General features: G+C 43.3%; 1 protein-coding gene across 1 annotated transcript in view; it reads right to left on the bottom strand.

The window, feature by feature from the left end:
- Window positions 1-12,096, bottom strand: part of NOX3 (NADPH oxidase 3) — a 62,459-nt gene extending 50,363 nt beyond the window's left edge. The window contains exons 1-5 of the mRNA XM_004452644.1: window positions 12,049-12,096; window positions 11,324-11,419; window positions 11,093-11,203; window positions 10,010-10,094; window positions 208-353 (exon numbers count right to left, since the gene is read on the bottom strand). Of these exons, the coding sequence (XP_004452701.1) occupies window positions 208-353; window positions 10,010-10,094; window positions 11,093-11,203; window positions 11,324-11,419; window positions 12,049-12,096 (486 nt within the window). The remainder of the gene's footprint in view (window positions 1-207; window positions 354-10,009; window positions 10,095-11,092; window positions 11,204-11,323; window positions 11,420-12,048) is intronic.
- Window positions 12,097-13,591: the final 1,495 nt, after the last annotated feature.

The raw sequence follows: 13,591 nt of genomic DNA on the forward strand, positions 1-13,591 counted from the left end.
TATCCTGGCTCATCACCTCTTAACACTATTTATGGCAGAAAAAGTCACTTTTTTCCAAAGGTGAAATTGATGTTAACATTTGGCAGCCACTTCTTCTCTGTCACTCTTTTACTAAAAGCTTTTGAAATGCAGTGTGCCCAATGAAGGGATTTGAAAAGGAAGGATTTTCAGGTGAGAAAAACTAGTTAGCATGCAAGGAGAACTCACCGTGTGCACAGTCCGGATGGGGTTGAGGTAGCTCTCGTTGGGGGCATTGCCAAGTTTGGAAAGTGCGGCCACAAGTCCCTTGGCCTCTGCAGACTGGCTCAGGCAGTAGCGCTCCAGGTTGAACAAATGCGCCACAATGTGGATGGCTGAGGACGAAGAAATGACACTGAACCTGATCCATACGGATTTCCTCCTTTGTAGTTATTTAAATTATACAGTTCCTCTGTTGCCTAGTTTCTCTGTTTTTTTTTTTTTTGTAATATGCAAGGAAAAGTGATTTATTTGTACATCTTAGTATCTTGAATGGAGTGGATCGAATACTTCTGGAGCTATGGTATAATTCACCATGTTCATTTTACGTACATAAGTAATAAAATAAGTTTCCATTCACTATAATTTAATTGTAAACATATGATCCTCCTGGAAGTGGAATAGGTATTATGCCTTATCATAACATAGTTACATATATGTGCTATAACTTATATAGATATACCTTCTTTCCTAAGAAATTGGAAAACATCATTCTGGAATGCTACACGTCACGCACACTGATACATGCATGGACGTGCTATGTATATATACCCCTATATTAATACATATGCATGAGCACATGTATTTGCATGTTATCCCTAGGGGAGTGCGATAGGCCAGTATTTATAGAACTCAACCTCTCTGTATATTCTTCAGAAGACACTGCTCTCTCAGTTTGGGAATTCTAAATGACGAGCACAAGCTCAGGACCAGTCTGACTTTGCCTGAGGATTCTGTGCCAGCTGCTACACTTTGCCACCCAGTGAAATCCGTCGGCAAGCCTGTATCACAGCCCGCGGGGAGGTCACACCGGTGCTTTTCCAACACTCGGAGCGCCCGCTGGGCGGACAATTGATACCTGCCACTGGGCCCTGCTTCAAGTGTGAACTGAGAATTCATTACTTAGGGGAGAGGGAGTTTCCCAGTTGAGATCTGTTTTTTCTGCACCCTACAATAAGAGGTGGCTGGACTGACTGCTATTACACAGTTTATACGAGTCGCGGGCTAGATCTGGGGTGTAGAAACTTAAGGGACAAGGAACAGAAGAAGCCTCTCGTGATATTGGTTTCAGTTTGGGGCCCTGTAGTCCTAGCAGCAGATTTATTCAGAAATATCATCCTCTGTCCAGCCTCTCTCGCTGTCACTCGAACTCTATTAGAACCATTTCCTTTTCTGTCTTGACAAACATCTGCTCACGCTCTAACACCCATTGCACAAGCATTCTCCAATTCCATAGATACAGACCATAGCTCGGTGGTAGCACTTCCCAAACCCTGAGGGTATCAGGATCAACATTCTTTCCATCTGTTCTCCCCAGGAAACCTCAGCACCTGGCCCGTTCAGAGCACCACGAAGGAATGCCTAATGACAACGTTGTTCAAGAAAAGCGATGTGACCCTGTTGGGGTAGCATCTTCTCTGCCCATCCATATACTTTGCATATCAGCTTTTAAGTTAAAAACTAAGCCAAAGTGGCATTTGGTTGAGATTCCCTTGAGCAAGCAAAGTGCATGGTAAGGTTCTGGGGTACCTGGGCTCAGTGAGGCTAGCACCCAAGGGGCAGGTATTTCCTTCCTCAGGTACTTCCTCCAGGGGCGCGGGATCCTCAAGGAAGGGGCTGCCTTGCCTCCAACCTCAGAGCCCACCCAGCGAGGCAAGCTCACCCCGCAGCCGTCCTTCCCAAGATGTCAGACGTAAAACCGGAACTAGTCGCCAAGTTGAACAAGACGTTATCCAGTACTCCTACTGCCGTTTTCAGATAGTTACCTTAACGTTTTGGGGGAAAACAGGCAGTATTTCTCTATGCTAACATATAGGGACTATTTCCTGTGCGCCAAACACACGTAAATGCTTTTGATGTAGTCTCTCATTTAACCCTCAGGTATACGTTATTCTCATTTTACAGACAGGGTAAAAGTTAAGGAATTTGCTGGTCATTAATGGCAAATGTGGGGCAAACCCCAGGACCCCAGATTTTTCTGTTTACAGACTCTATTTTTTTTAAGAGCAATTGTACGTTTATAGAGCAATTACACAGAAAGTACAGAGTTCCCATACACCACCCCCTAATTTTAGAGTTATCTCTATTATTAGCATTTTGTATTAATGTGTTAGAATTGGCGCGCTGCTATTATTATCTTATTAACTAAAGTTCATAGTTTACATTAGGGTTCCCTCTGTGTTATACAATTCTATGGTTTAAAAAAAATTTTTTTTATTGTGGTAACATAGTTACAAAATAAAATTTCCCATTTCAGGGTCTCAGCTTTTAACCCCTAAGCTGTGTGGCTGCTTTTCACTCATCAGTAATTGTTATATCTTACGGCAGACTCAAAACTCACTTCCCCTCGAGGTTTAAATAAAGCTCTCTGAAGAGTTTCCTTGGCATCTTGAATCTAGAGTTACACTGTTGCTAAGACTGGTGGCTGGTGGTGACTTATGGGTCCTCCTTTAAAACCCACCCATTTCACCGCACTCCACTGTCTCTAGTTTTCTTTGGGTCCCCCCCCACCTCCATGGAGTATGGAGGGAGTGGCGTGTTCCCATTTTACAGAAAAAGATACAGAGCGTCAGACCAAATTAAGGGACTTGTTGATTGCTGAGAGATACATAAGCGAGAGTCAAAAGGAAGTATGGCCCATTCTGGGTTTTTATTTTCTACATTCTGCCACAGTCTTGTCCTGTGTAATGAGTGCTGATCACAATTTATTTTCTATTAGGTTGATTTCCACATGAGAACCTGACAATGTGAAACTAAATTTAAGTGCATTTATTGAACAAGGAAAGATATTGAAATATTTATTTATTCTTATTGCCGGGTCACCTGTAACAGAATGGAAGAGGCTAATGAAATAGTACAAGAAAGCTCAAGATGCTTTTTAAAGGGCAGCTCCTGAGGGAATATGTTGAAAATGAGTCTCTCTATAATTTTTTTCATCGGCTTCAAAATTCATGTTTTAAATGCTCCTTTGCTCCAGCTACCTCCATTTTGTTTTATTTTCACATGGTAGATGACAAAAATGGGAATCTTAACTTTCAGGAACTTTCTCAGAGAGAGAAATGCTTATGCCCATTCCTTTTTAAAGATTTTTATTTGTATTTATTTCTGGCCCCCACCCCTACTGTTTGCACTCACTACCAGCCTGTCTGCTCTCTGTTCATCACTTTTTTTTTTTTAGGGGGCACTGGGAACCGAACCTGGGACCTTCCATGCGGGAGGGAGGCACCCAATGGCTTGAGCCTCCTCTGCCTCCTGCTTGTTGTGTCTCTCATTGTGTTTCCTTGCCGCGTCTCTTCGTTGCAGCATCTTGTTGCCTCAGTTCACTGTGCCAGTCCATCGCATCAGCTTGCTGTCTTGCTCGTCTTCTTTAGGAGGCATCGGAAACTGAACCTGGTACCTCCCGTGTGGTAGGCGGGCGCCCAGCTGCTTGAACCACATCTGCTTCCCTGCCCCCCCCCTTTTTTTTTTGGCCTAAACTTTTTTTCCCCGCTTAAATCTGATCCCAATTTTATTGTGATCCCAGTTACCAAATCTAGGACTACTAGAACCTGTTGGCTCTTGATAGATATCAAGAGAGAACCATTTCTGCTCTTTGTCAGACATCAACCACCACACCAGGGAGCCAAGAGTGCCTACAACTGAGAGCAGGAGGATTGCATCCAGCATCCATGTGGAATCTAAGCCCCCTCTTGATGTAGATGTGGAATGGACACAACCAAGCCAAGGTCCACAGGATGGAGGAATAGAGTATGGATTAGAGTGGACTTACTGATATTCTATTCATGAACTATTGTGATTAGTAATGGAAGAAAATATGGCATTGGTGTAGAGAAAGTGGCCATGGTGGCTGCTGGGGGTAGGGAGTGGGAGGAAGAGATGTGATGTGGGGGCGTTTTCAGGACTTGGAGTTGTCTTGGGTGGTGCTACAGGGTGCTGTATGTCTTTCCTTGGCCCCCTGGGTGGATTGTGGGAGAGTGTGGGCTATGGTGTGAACCATTGACCATGAGGTGCAGCGGTGCTCAGAGATGTATTCACCAAGTGCAATGAATGTCCCATGATGATGGAGGAGGTTGTTGCTATGGGGGGAGGAGTGGAGTGAGGGGGGTAGGGGGTATATGAGGACCTCATATTTTTTGAATGTAATATTAAAAAAAAAAAGACAAAAAAAAAAAAAAGCTGAACAGCCATGCTACCACATTTACGGTGATGCTTGCTGCAAATGTGTGATAAAATAGCAATGTGGTTTTATTTTTCTCTCCCTTACTCACAAATGCCATTTCTCTCTTGGCATTAGTTTGTAGAAGAATGCTGAAGAGGACGGGTCTCACTGACTTAACTTCTTTCAGCCCCCATTTTCTCACCTGTAAAATGGGGGGGGATTGGACTAAACTCCATGATTCCTAAGCTCCCTTCCAGCTGCATGGCTCCTGTGTCCTCCTCTGTAATTACCGGGCACACTCATCATCTGTATGAAAGTAATGCAAACAAGCAGCTCATGTTTTAATGCTTTCTTAATGAACATGAACTTTATGGGGGCTCTTAAGTTTTGTGGCAAATCCATTGCTATCCCCTACCAGGACATCTCCTCCAGGGCCCTCTGTGCATTTTCTAGGGTACGCATGGCCCCGCTGTTGGAATAGCTCAAGGCACCCATTTCTGGAAGCCACCCAAACGTAGGCTAAAAGAAGCTATAACTGGATCTCTCCACCATTTTATTTTCTCACCAAAGTCCTTCTACACTTAAAAGAGAGCAGCGATCTTGGAAACACTACACATGCACATTTAATTGGTGTGTAAGTTTCTGAGTTCAGATAAGGAGCTTCTATTGAAGAGTGAACAAAAAAATCATAATGGCTACAATTAGAGCCGCTTCCTTCGCTTTTTTTCCTCTCCTTCTTTTGATTTTTCGGGAGATCAAAGCAGGCATAATTGCGGCAGAATCCTGGACATGTGGTCAGTTCTTGCTGTCTTCCTGACTGCCTTTCAGCTATACCCACCCCCCCTTTGGAGGTACCTCCAGGGCCTGGGGACACATTTGGGCTCTGCTCCTGCAGCCAGAATCTGACCCCAACTTGGTGGTCCTATTTCTATATGTAGAGTGTTGACTCTGCCTCGTGCGTGCCCCTTACTTGTAAACCACATCAAAGCAGGAGCACGGACCGTGCTTCCTGGGAGCCCCCCGTCCCTGCAGCAGACCAGAGGAGCAGTAGTTCTTTAGGGGTCTGGGCCTGAGGATGTTGTCCCTCTGGAGCCTTTCTCTGTGCTGGGACCTCCAGCACCTTAATTTCTTCGGTGCCCTTTTTCTGAGCTCTCTCCTCTCAGCCCATCCCTGTCAGGCCTCTTGGTAGGTTAGTAACCTTTTACTTTTAGCAACTCAGGAGGAGCAGGGCAGGAGCTCTTCCCCGGGGACTGGCAGATGCCAGCTGTGGAATCAGCAGTGGGGAGCAGCCTGGTGCGCTCCCTGCACCCCCCTTTGAAGGACGCTCAGGCTCAAAGCACTCCTTTGTCATCAGAAGAGCCTTATAAGGTCTACTGGGAGCCAGAAAGTCCAGAAAGATACGCATTAATAAGAACGGAGAGGGAAGCAGATTTGGCCCAATGGATAGGGTGTCTGCCTACCACATGGGAGGTCCAAGGTTCAAACCCCAGGCCTCCTGACACGTGTGGTGAGCTGGCTCACGCACAGTGCTGATGTGCACAAGGAGTGCCGTGCCATGCAGGGGTGTCCCCCGCATAGGGGAGCCCCATGAGCAAGGAGCGAGCCCCACAGGGAGAACCGCCCCACGTGAAAAAAGTGCAGCCTGCCCAGGAGTGGCACTGCACACACGGAGAGCTGATGCAGCAAGATGATGCAACAAAAAGAGACAGAGATTCCCGGTGCTGCTGACAAGAATACAAGCAGACACAGAAGAACACACAGCAAATGGACATAGAGAGCAGACAACTGGGGGGAGGCAGGCAGGGAAGGAGAGAGAATAAATAAAAATAAATCTTTAAAAAAATATAATAAAAAATAAGAATGGAGAGGGCGTGAAATGAAGATTTTCCTCCCTGTGAGGCCAGAGGGTCCTGAAAATGATTTATAAGGGGTTGAAGTGCTGCAGCAGTGCTTATCATGGGCAGGCAAATGGGAAGGCAGGAAAAGGTGGTGGTGGAGCACCTCCAGCCTCTGTATCTGGCGATGCCCTTGACCACAGACACTGTTGTGTTGCCTCACCCCCACCCCCCCCCCGCCTACTTCCACTGTCTCTAATTACCTCCTTTAATGATTTGGCCAATTAAAGCCTGCCATTCACCTTACAGGGGAACGGGTGAGAAATTAGAGGCTGGCACACCAACTTCACCGTGGCTGCGCCTCTTCCAAGGTTACGCACCTCTATTAAGGCAGCCAGCTATGTGAGAAGCAGCAGAATGGGCGAGCCTAATAAAATAAGCACTTGACCATTTCCAGCGGCCCCCAAGGGAATACACCAGAAGGACAAAATGTGCGAAGCAAAGGTAGATCCGCGAAATCGGGGTTAGCGTGTTTTTTTCCCCCTCTTCTCCCTAAAAGGAGGTGCCCGCTGCGCTTCTCAGTTCGTGTGAAGTGTAATCATGGCTTTGTCAGGGGTTGGGAGAAGCAGAGGGCTCTCTCCCACCTTCCTGCCTTGGCCCTGAATGGAAAGCCCTGCAGCCTGTGGCTTGCCGTGGCTACCGTGGTTCCGCGTGGGACAGGAGCACTTGGCCATCAAATGCAGCTCTTTCCCTGTTGGGGGAGCCCTGGGAGATGTTGGGTGCTGGTCAAAGCAGTGGGGGCTCTAGGGGAAGGGGGCTGGAGAGAAAGAGCCCCCTGTTTTTTCTGGTTGCCACAGAATGTGAATTCAGTGTCTCAGACCATCACCATCATTTTGGGTCACTTAACTCCAAACCACTCACCGTTCCCTGAACTACTCGGGCACTTCTGAGTTTCGTATCATTCCCAGCAATTCCTTTACCTCTTTTGCTTCCTGGCCAGCTCCTACTCATCCTCAGGTTTGACCTCATTTGTTGAGGACCTACTATGTGCCAGGGACCCGGGATGCCATAATGCATATAAACTATGACAGAAAAGGAAGCAAATAAATGAAGGAAACTGTGCGTTGTGAAATAGTTTTGTCCCTGAACCTTTGGGTATGTATATTTCTTTATATGTAATTACAGTATAAAATGCACCTGTAACAGGCACAGGATGTCTTCTACATGCACGATTCCAAGACAGGAGCTATATAACCTTCAGAGATGAGACTGGCGGCTGGAAGGGGATCACGGCTTGAAAGCCTTCACTCTGTGTTAGGAAGTGAGACCTGAGGCCAGCAGACAGGTGGGCCGGGGCAAGGCGGACCAAGGAGTGTGTCCTGCATGTGGTGAGGTCTTACCCAGCAAGTACCACGAAGTAGGCAAGGAGTGCATTTCAGGCAAAGGCATAGAACACATGGGGTCTACCAGGAGACTGAGGGCAACACTCAGGGTCTAACACTAGACTGAGGGCAATAGTCAGGGTCTACTAGCAGACTGAGGGCAACGCTAGGGGTCTACCAGTAGACTGGGGGTAATGCTCAGGGTTTACCAGGAGCCTAAGGGTAATGCTCGGGGTCGACCAGTAGACTAAGGGCAACACTCGGGTCTACCAGGAGCCTGAGGGCAACGCTCAGGTCTACCAGGAGCCTGAGGGCAACACTCGGGGTCTACCAGTAGACTGGGGGCAATGCTCAGGTCTACTAGTAGACTGGGGGCAACGCTCGGGTCTACCAATAGACTGAGGGCAATGATCGGGTCTACCAGTAGACTGAGGATAGACACGAGGGGTTGGGCATAGCTCAGGGTGAGACTGGAGCAGGCTGCCGGGCTAGCTATGTGCTCTCATGGGCCAGGTCAAGGAGTTTGGATCCCATCCTATTTAGGACAGCAGGAAATGAATGACCTTGCATTCTACAGATTTCCAAGGAGACCCAGTCCTGACAACTAATCTGCACATCTCATTGAGATGGATAGATTGTATAATTGTTCTTTTAATTCTGCAGAAGAAGAGGCCTAAGTAAAACAGATCACACAACCAATCAGTGGCATGGATGTAAAATAGTTTGATCATGTGATTCTAGGCAACTATTGTGCATACTAAATTACACTCCATTCCGAAAAGAGGACCAACCACTCTGTTTCCGAAGGTTACAGCTTCTCTCATGGTATCTTACACATAGACATTCAATACCCATTATGATTGTATTTTATATTGTTGACATATAATGACATATAAGGCAATATACACACCCAAAGGCTCAAGGACAAAACTGTTTCACATCACATCTTTGCCTTCATTTCTTGGCTTCCTTTTCGGACACATCTGGATGCTGTTTTTTTCTCCTTCTTTCTAGGCTGTCTTTATAACTTTTTCTTAGAATCCAGTTCCACCTTGAAGCTATTGTATAGTGATAGTCTTCATGGCATTTTACTGTTTTATATCACCCCTTTTGATGCAGGAATTAAGAATTCTTAAGGTATGAAAGGAAGCCTAGAGATTCCTTTTATTTCTTCTCTGACGAGCTCATCAAAGCGCAATGTGGCCTGTGCTTAGATACTACCCATCACGGGGAACTCAGTACCCTCAGGGGACTGGCATGCTAATTTGAGGTCATTTTCAATGTCTGAAAGAGACTTCTATTTCTGAGCTGAAACTTCCCTGGGTCTCCAGTCCTTTGTGCCCTCACTCGTTCACCACAGTTTACAGGCACCTCTGCACAATTAGCCCTCTCGAGGTCCTGGAGTAAAAAGATGAGTTAGCCTTGTTCTTTGCCCTCCATCCTTTAGCTGACTTTCTCCAGAAACTGTTGCCTTTATGCCCTAATTTCTTAACAAACCACAAAGACCTTTTGCAAAGCATCTCCCAGGTCAGTTTAATCTGCTGTTGACGATAATCAATGGGGAGAATCTTCCCCTCCTGTCTCTCCGCACACCCCACGTTGTGTTAATTGGCAGTCGGCGCCGTCTGTCATGTCTTATTGCTTAATTAAATTCACATTTGCTTTGAGTGTTACTTTTACTCCGCTATTTTTTATGCATGAGAGGATACAAACAAATGAGGAAACATTTTATAGTTAAATTAGTTTGAGGGGAACAGTTCTGAATCATAACCCTTTATCGTATCGTTCATACAGCCTTTTATTCCGTCGTCTTTGTTTTCTACAAAACCACAAGCTAGCTGGTCACTGCCTTTTTTTGCTTCCTTCCACACCAGAGTTTAACCTTGGTCTCTGATTCTACTTTCTAGTGCCCATATCTGGAATTAGACACGTAATAATAACATTTGGTATTCCTATAGAGCTTTATATCTTTTCAAGATTCTTTTCTAGCCACTGGTTCAATACTCTTCAGAACTTTGTTCATGTGATCTTTCTTTTTTTTTTTTCCTATTTAATGCCCATGATATCATAGGTCAATTTTGTTTCCTATGTGAATGAAATTATGCAATACAGTGTTCGTTTTCAAGTATGTATTTACCACGGTATTATTCAACAGGCCTAATTATTGACAAATGAAAAAGGAAAGTTCATCAAGTTTTCCTTGACAAATTGGGGCCTGTTAGGGGCAAATCTGCATGGGCATAAATCTGATTTTGAGAATCCATTTATGGGATCAGAGAGAAAACAAAAGCTTCTCTTACTTAAGGGTGAAACTTTAGGGGGAGGTTAAAACTAGACTAGAGATTTAAATATGAGACATTGTAAATTCTGTCTGGCATATACTAATAGGCACTTACTTGCACTGACGGCTATACCATAAGCGACGAGTTTGTGGAATTGGAGGTTTTTGTCTAATTGCCGCCTCCATGGTCCTCTGCAGCACTGGAGGAACAAAAAAGGTAAATAAAGGACTGGTTTGGGGAGATGTCACAGTGAGGACAGGGTTGTGCGAGTCTGAGAGCAGAACTCAGTCTCTGCTTCTAAATAACTGAAGGTGGGCTCCGGGACACAAAGGTCTGTGGTATCTTAGGCAAGGAGGGGAAAGCAAAAGCTGAGCGGTTGTTTTGCTGAAATTTCAACTCAGTAAAAGGGATTGAATTAGTAGTTCTCTGACTAGTAGTTCTCTGAAGAAATCCGCTAATACACATGCCTCAGTTGCTTTATTTAGAAATTGACGGTGATACCCATCATCCCCACTCACATGGCTTAAGCAGGCTATAAACAATTCATATTACACAAAGGAGAGCACATATGCTTCTCCATGTAAATATTCATAAAATCCTGATGGCTATTATACAATGAGTTGTTCCTGCTCTAGAAATGGTGATCAGATATCTCATTTTCAGTACAGTGTGTTATTCTCTTCAGGAGGAACTGGATAAGTTGCCAACACAGGGAAATCAATATAATTAGGAAATACCCCTTTCTTTCTGGCAGAAATTAAAATCTGCATAGATGTACAGTGATGAAGCTTTCTGGGGGTGAGAATTCAGGGAGATGCTTCCTTCATGACATTGAGCGGAATTGCGTATTTGTCTTCTTGCAATCGGAAATGTAACAGTTCAAGCTGTTGTAGTACTTCCCTCACTGTGTGCCAGGTCAATTCTATTAGCCCTATTTTTTGGAAGGAGCAAATGCATCAGGGCAAGGTTGAACAAGAGTCCAACATCGTGTAGGGACTCAATGACAGAAGCAAATGTCAGATCAGATGTACCAATTACTGATCTCCAGGTTAGCCACTGAGTTCTTTCTTAGCAACAAATAAACCACAGTTTAAGCAGGATTATTGGGAATTTCAGAGTAAAGTACATCTTCGTGTTCAAGGACACATATTAGCAAATCACAACCATTGAGATGATTTCAAATATTTGAGCACTTACGGCACTTGTCCCTCGCATGAATGAAAGAAGGTTTCGACTGATGGGTAAGAGAATGAGCATGCAGTTAAAATTCAGACATGCTGCCGAAGCTCGTGCCCAGGCCAGGGCAGACTGTCCACATGTGAGGATACAAAAAAAAAAAAAAAAGGACAGTGAAGACAAGGAAGCTGAGAGAAATAGAACACATTTTGTTTTTGGAAACTGTGATGAGTAGCCACCAATTCTACTTACACCCAAAATGACTCGTGTGTAAATGAAAGACTCCTCCTCTTCATACCAACAGAACGTGTCGATAAACAGATATAAATTTACTCCCAGCCATGAGAGCTAGAAGAGAGCAAAAAGAGAACCAAAGAACACTGCATTCAGTCTTTCCTCTCTTCAAGATCACTTGGGGTTCTTCTATGAAAGTAAAATGGGAAGATTCTCAATATTAACCAGAATTATTCCATGCACTAATTTCTCATAAATTAGTTTTTAACAGTGATTATGAGAGTGATAAATCATTAACTTTATAAAAAAATTTTTTTTAACACATACGGGTATGCTGTGAGTAATTTCATGAAAACTACAAAACCCTTTCAATCAACAGTGCTCTAATGTTTTAAGTCAATAGTGTCAAGAAGGGGGAAATCTTTAAAAAACAACTCAGAAAGTACTCTAGAAAAATTCCAATTTCAATGTCTAATTCAAAGCGTTCATTTGATTTAGAGTAACATTCATACATTATGCAAAAACACACTACTTGACTTTAAAAATAATTAGAAATGAACTCAATGGGAAAACAACTTTACATGATTCTGTAAGGGTAAATTATATATATATATACTGAATATTTTCTAACAAGTTTGAGTCTTTTACTATATACTTTTTAGCATTCCTATACAAGTCATCAAAAAACATCAAAGACTATTCAATTTATCTATTTAGAGTTCAGTAAGGAAAATGATACTTACTACTAACATGAAGGAGAGACTCTCATTTAAAATCCAGCACCCGATCATGACAGCTTTGCTTTTATGCTGCCAGCAAATTATTCGTTTCATCCACCTGCGCCTAGGTGTTCTGTCCTTAGTAGGTTTCCCTACTAAATGACTGTGTCTTTTCGTCTTAGGAAGTACCTACTGGGAGCAGCTCTTGAGGAATTTCTAATTAAGGACTTGTTGTCAAAGGCAGGCATGTCTCATGATCTGGGTAAATAAAAAGCAATGTCTGTCTACTGATTCCTTTCTTCAAAGATCTCACAAGAAAAGAGGGCTCATTTTATTAAATTATTCTCATGGTCTTTATTCTCCATTCATTTTCTACATGAGTGCAGTCAAGATGATAATAACTCTTTATGTAATTTGGAGGAATAACTGAACTGCTGATGACTGGAAACAGTAGAACACTCCTTGAACTTTTTCTACTTCATTGGTGCTTCTTCTTTTCCTTTCCACATCTTTCGGAAAAGCACTGTTAGAATACAGAGCTGGGGCTCCGTAAATAGAAATTAAATAATCTTTCAGAAGATGGTGAAGAAAAAGTAAAGGATAAAAAAAAATAATCACTGTAGGACAACTCTCATAAATCCAAAAGTATGACTATTAAGAATGCGGTAGATTTTTTTTTCTTTTCTTTTTTTTGTGTGGGATTGATGGAAAACACCTAATTTTCCCCCCTTGTTGCCCTTGATACACCCACGAGGTAAGTGAGAATATCTGCTCATCCTGTCATGATCCCAGCTGTGGCTGGAGGTGAACCTGCTGCTCTCTATTTTTCTGTTGTCATAATTGTTCAATGGGAAGTCTATGACTCTAAGTTGTCCCCCTTAAAGCAATTTTCTGGCTTGAAAATTTAGCCCCAGTATGTCATTTAAAAATTTTAGATTTAATCATCCAAAATAGGAGGGGATTAGGCTCATTTGGATAATAACCCAAGGTTTCTTTGTTTTCATCTTAGGCAGCTCAGTTTAGTCATCCCGAAAGAGTTAAAAATGCTCTGGTAAGAATGATAATTCTGAGTGTTTATTGACCTAGTTTTCTCCAGGCACTAGATCAAGAACTTTTCAAATTCTGTCTCATTAACTCACATATGGACTCCAAGAGGTGGGTAATATCAGCCCCATTCCACAAATGAGGAAACAGGCTCAAATGAGGTAACTTGCAGTCAGAAGTTGAACTCGAATCCAGGTCTCTCTGACTTTAGCATCTTCCTTTATAACTACTACCTTATACTGTCTCTTTGATGAAATGCTAATATATGAATTTGCATATCAGATATGCTTAATATATGGATATAATTTTTATCCCTCTACATTGGACATATTTAAGTTATAGGAATGAATTTATTAGTTACAAATAAATATATTACTCTATGTGATTAAGTACGCCATCTATTTCAACAGAAGGCCAGTGAATTGCAGAAAAATGAATAAGCACAGTATCCTGTATTTCTAGGCATCTGGAACTTAGTATCATTTTAATGAATGGGTGAGCATTCTCTTCGTCATCCAGCCAG

Source organism: Dasypus novemcinctus, chromosome 28 (assembly GCF_030445035.2).
Source record: "Dasypus novemcinctus isolate mDasNov1 chromosome 28, mDasNov1.1.hap2, whole genome shotgun sequence".
Lineage (NCBI taxonomy): Eukaryota > Metazoa > Chordata > Mammalia > Cingulata > Dasypodidae > Dasypus > Dasypus novemcinctus.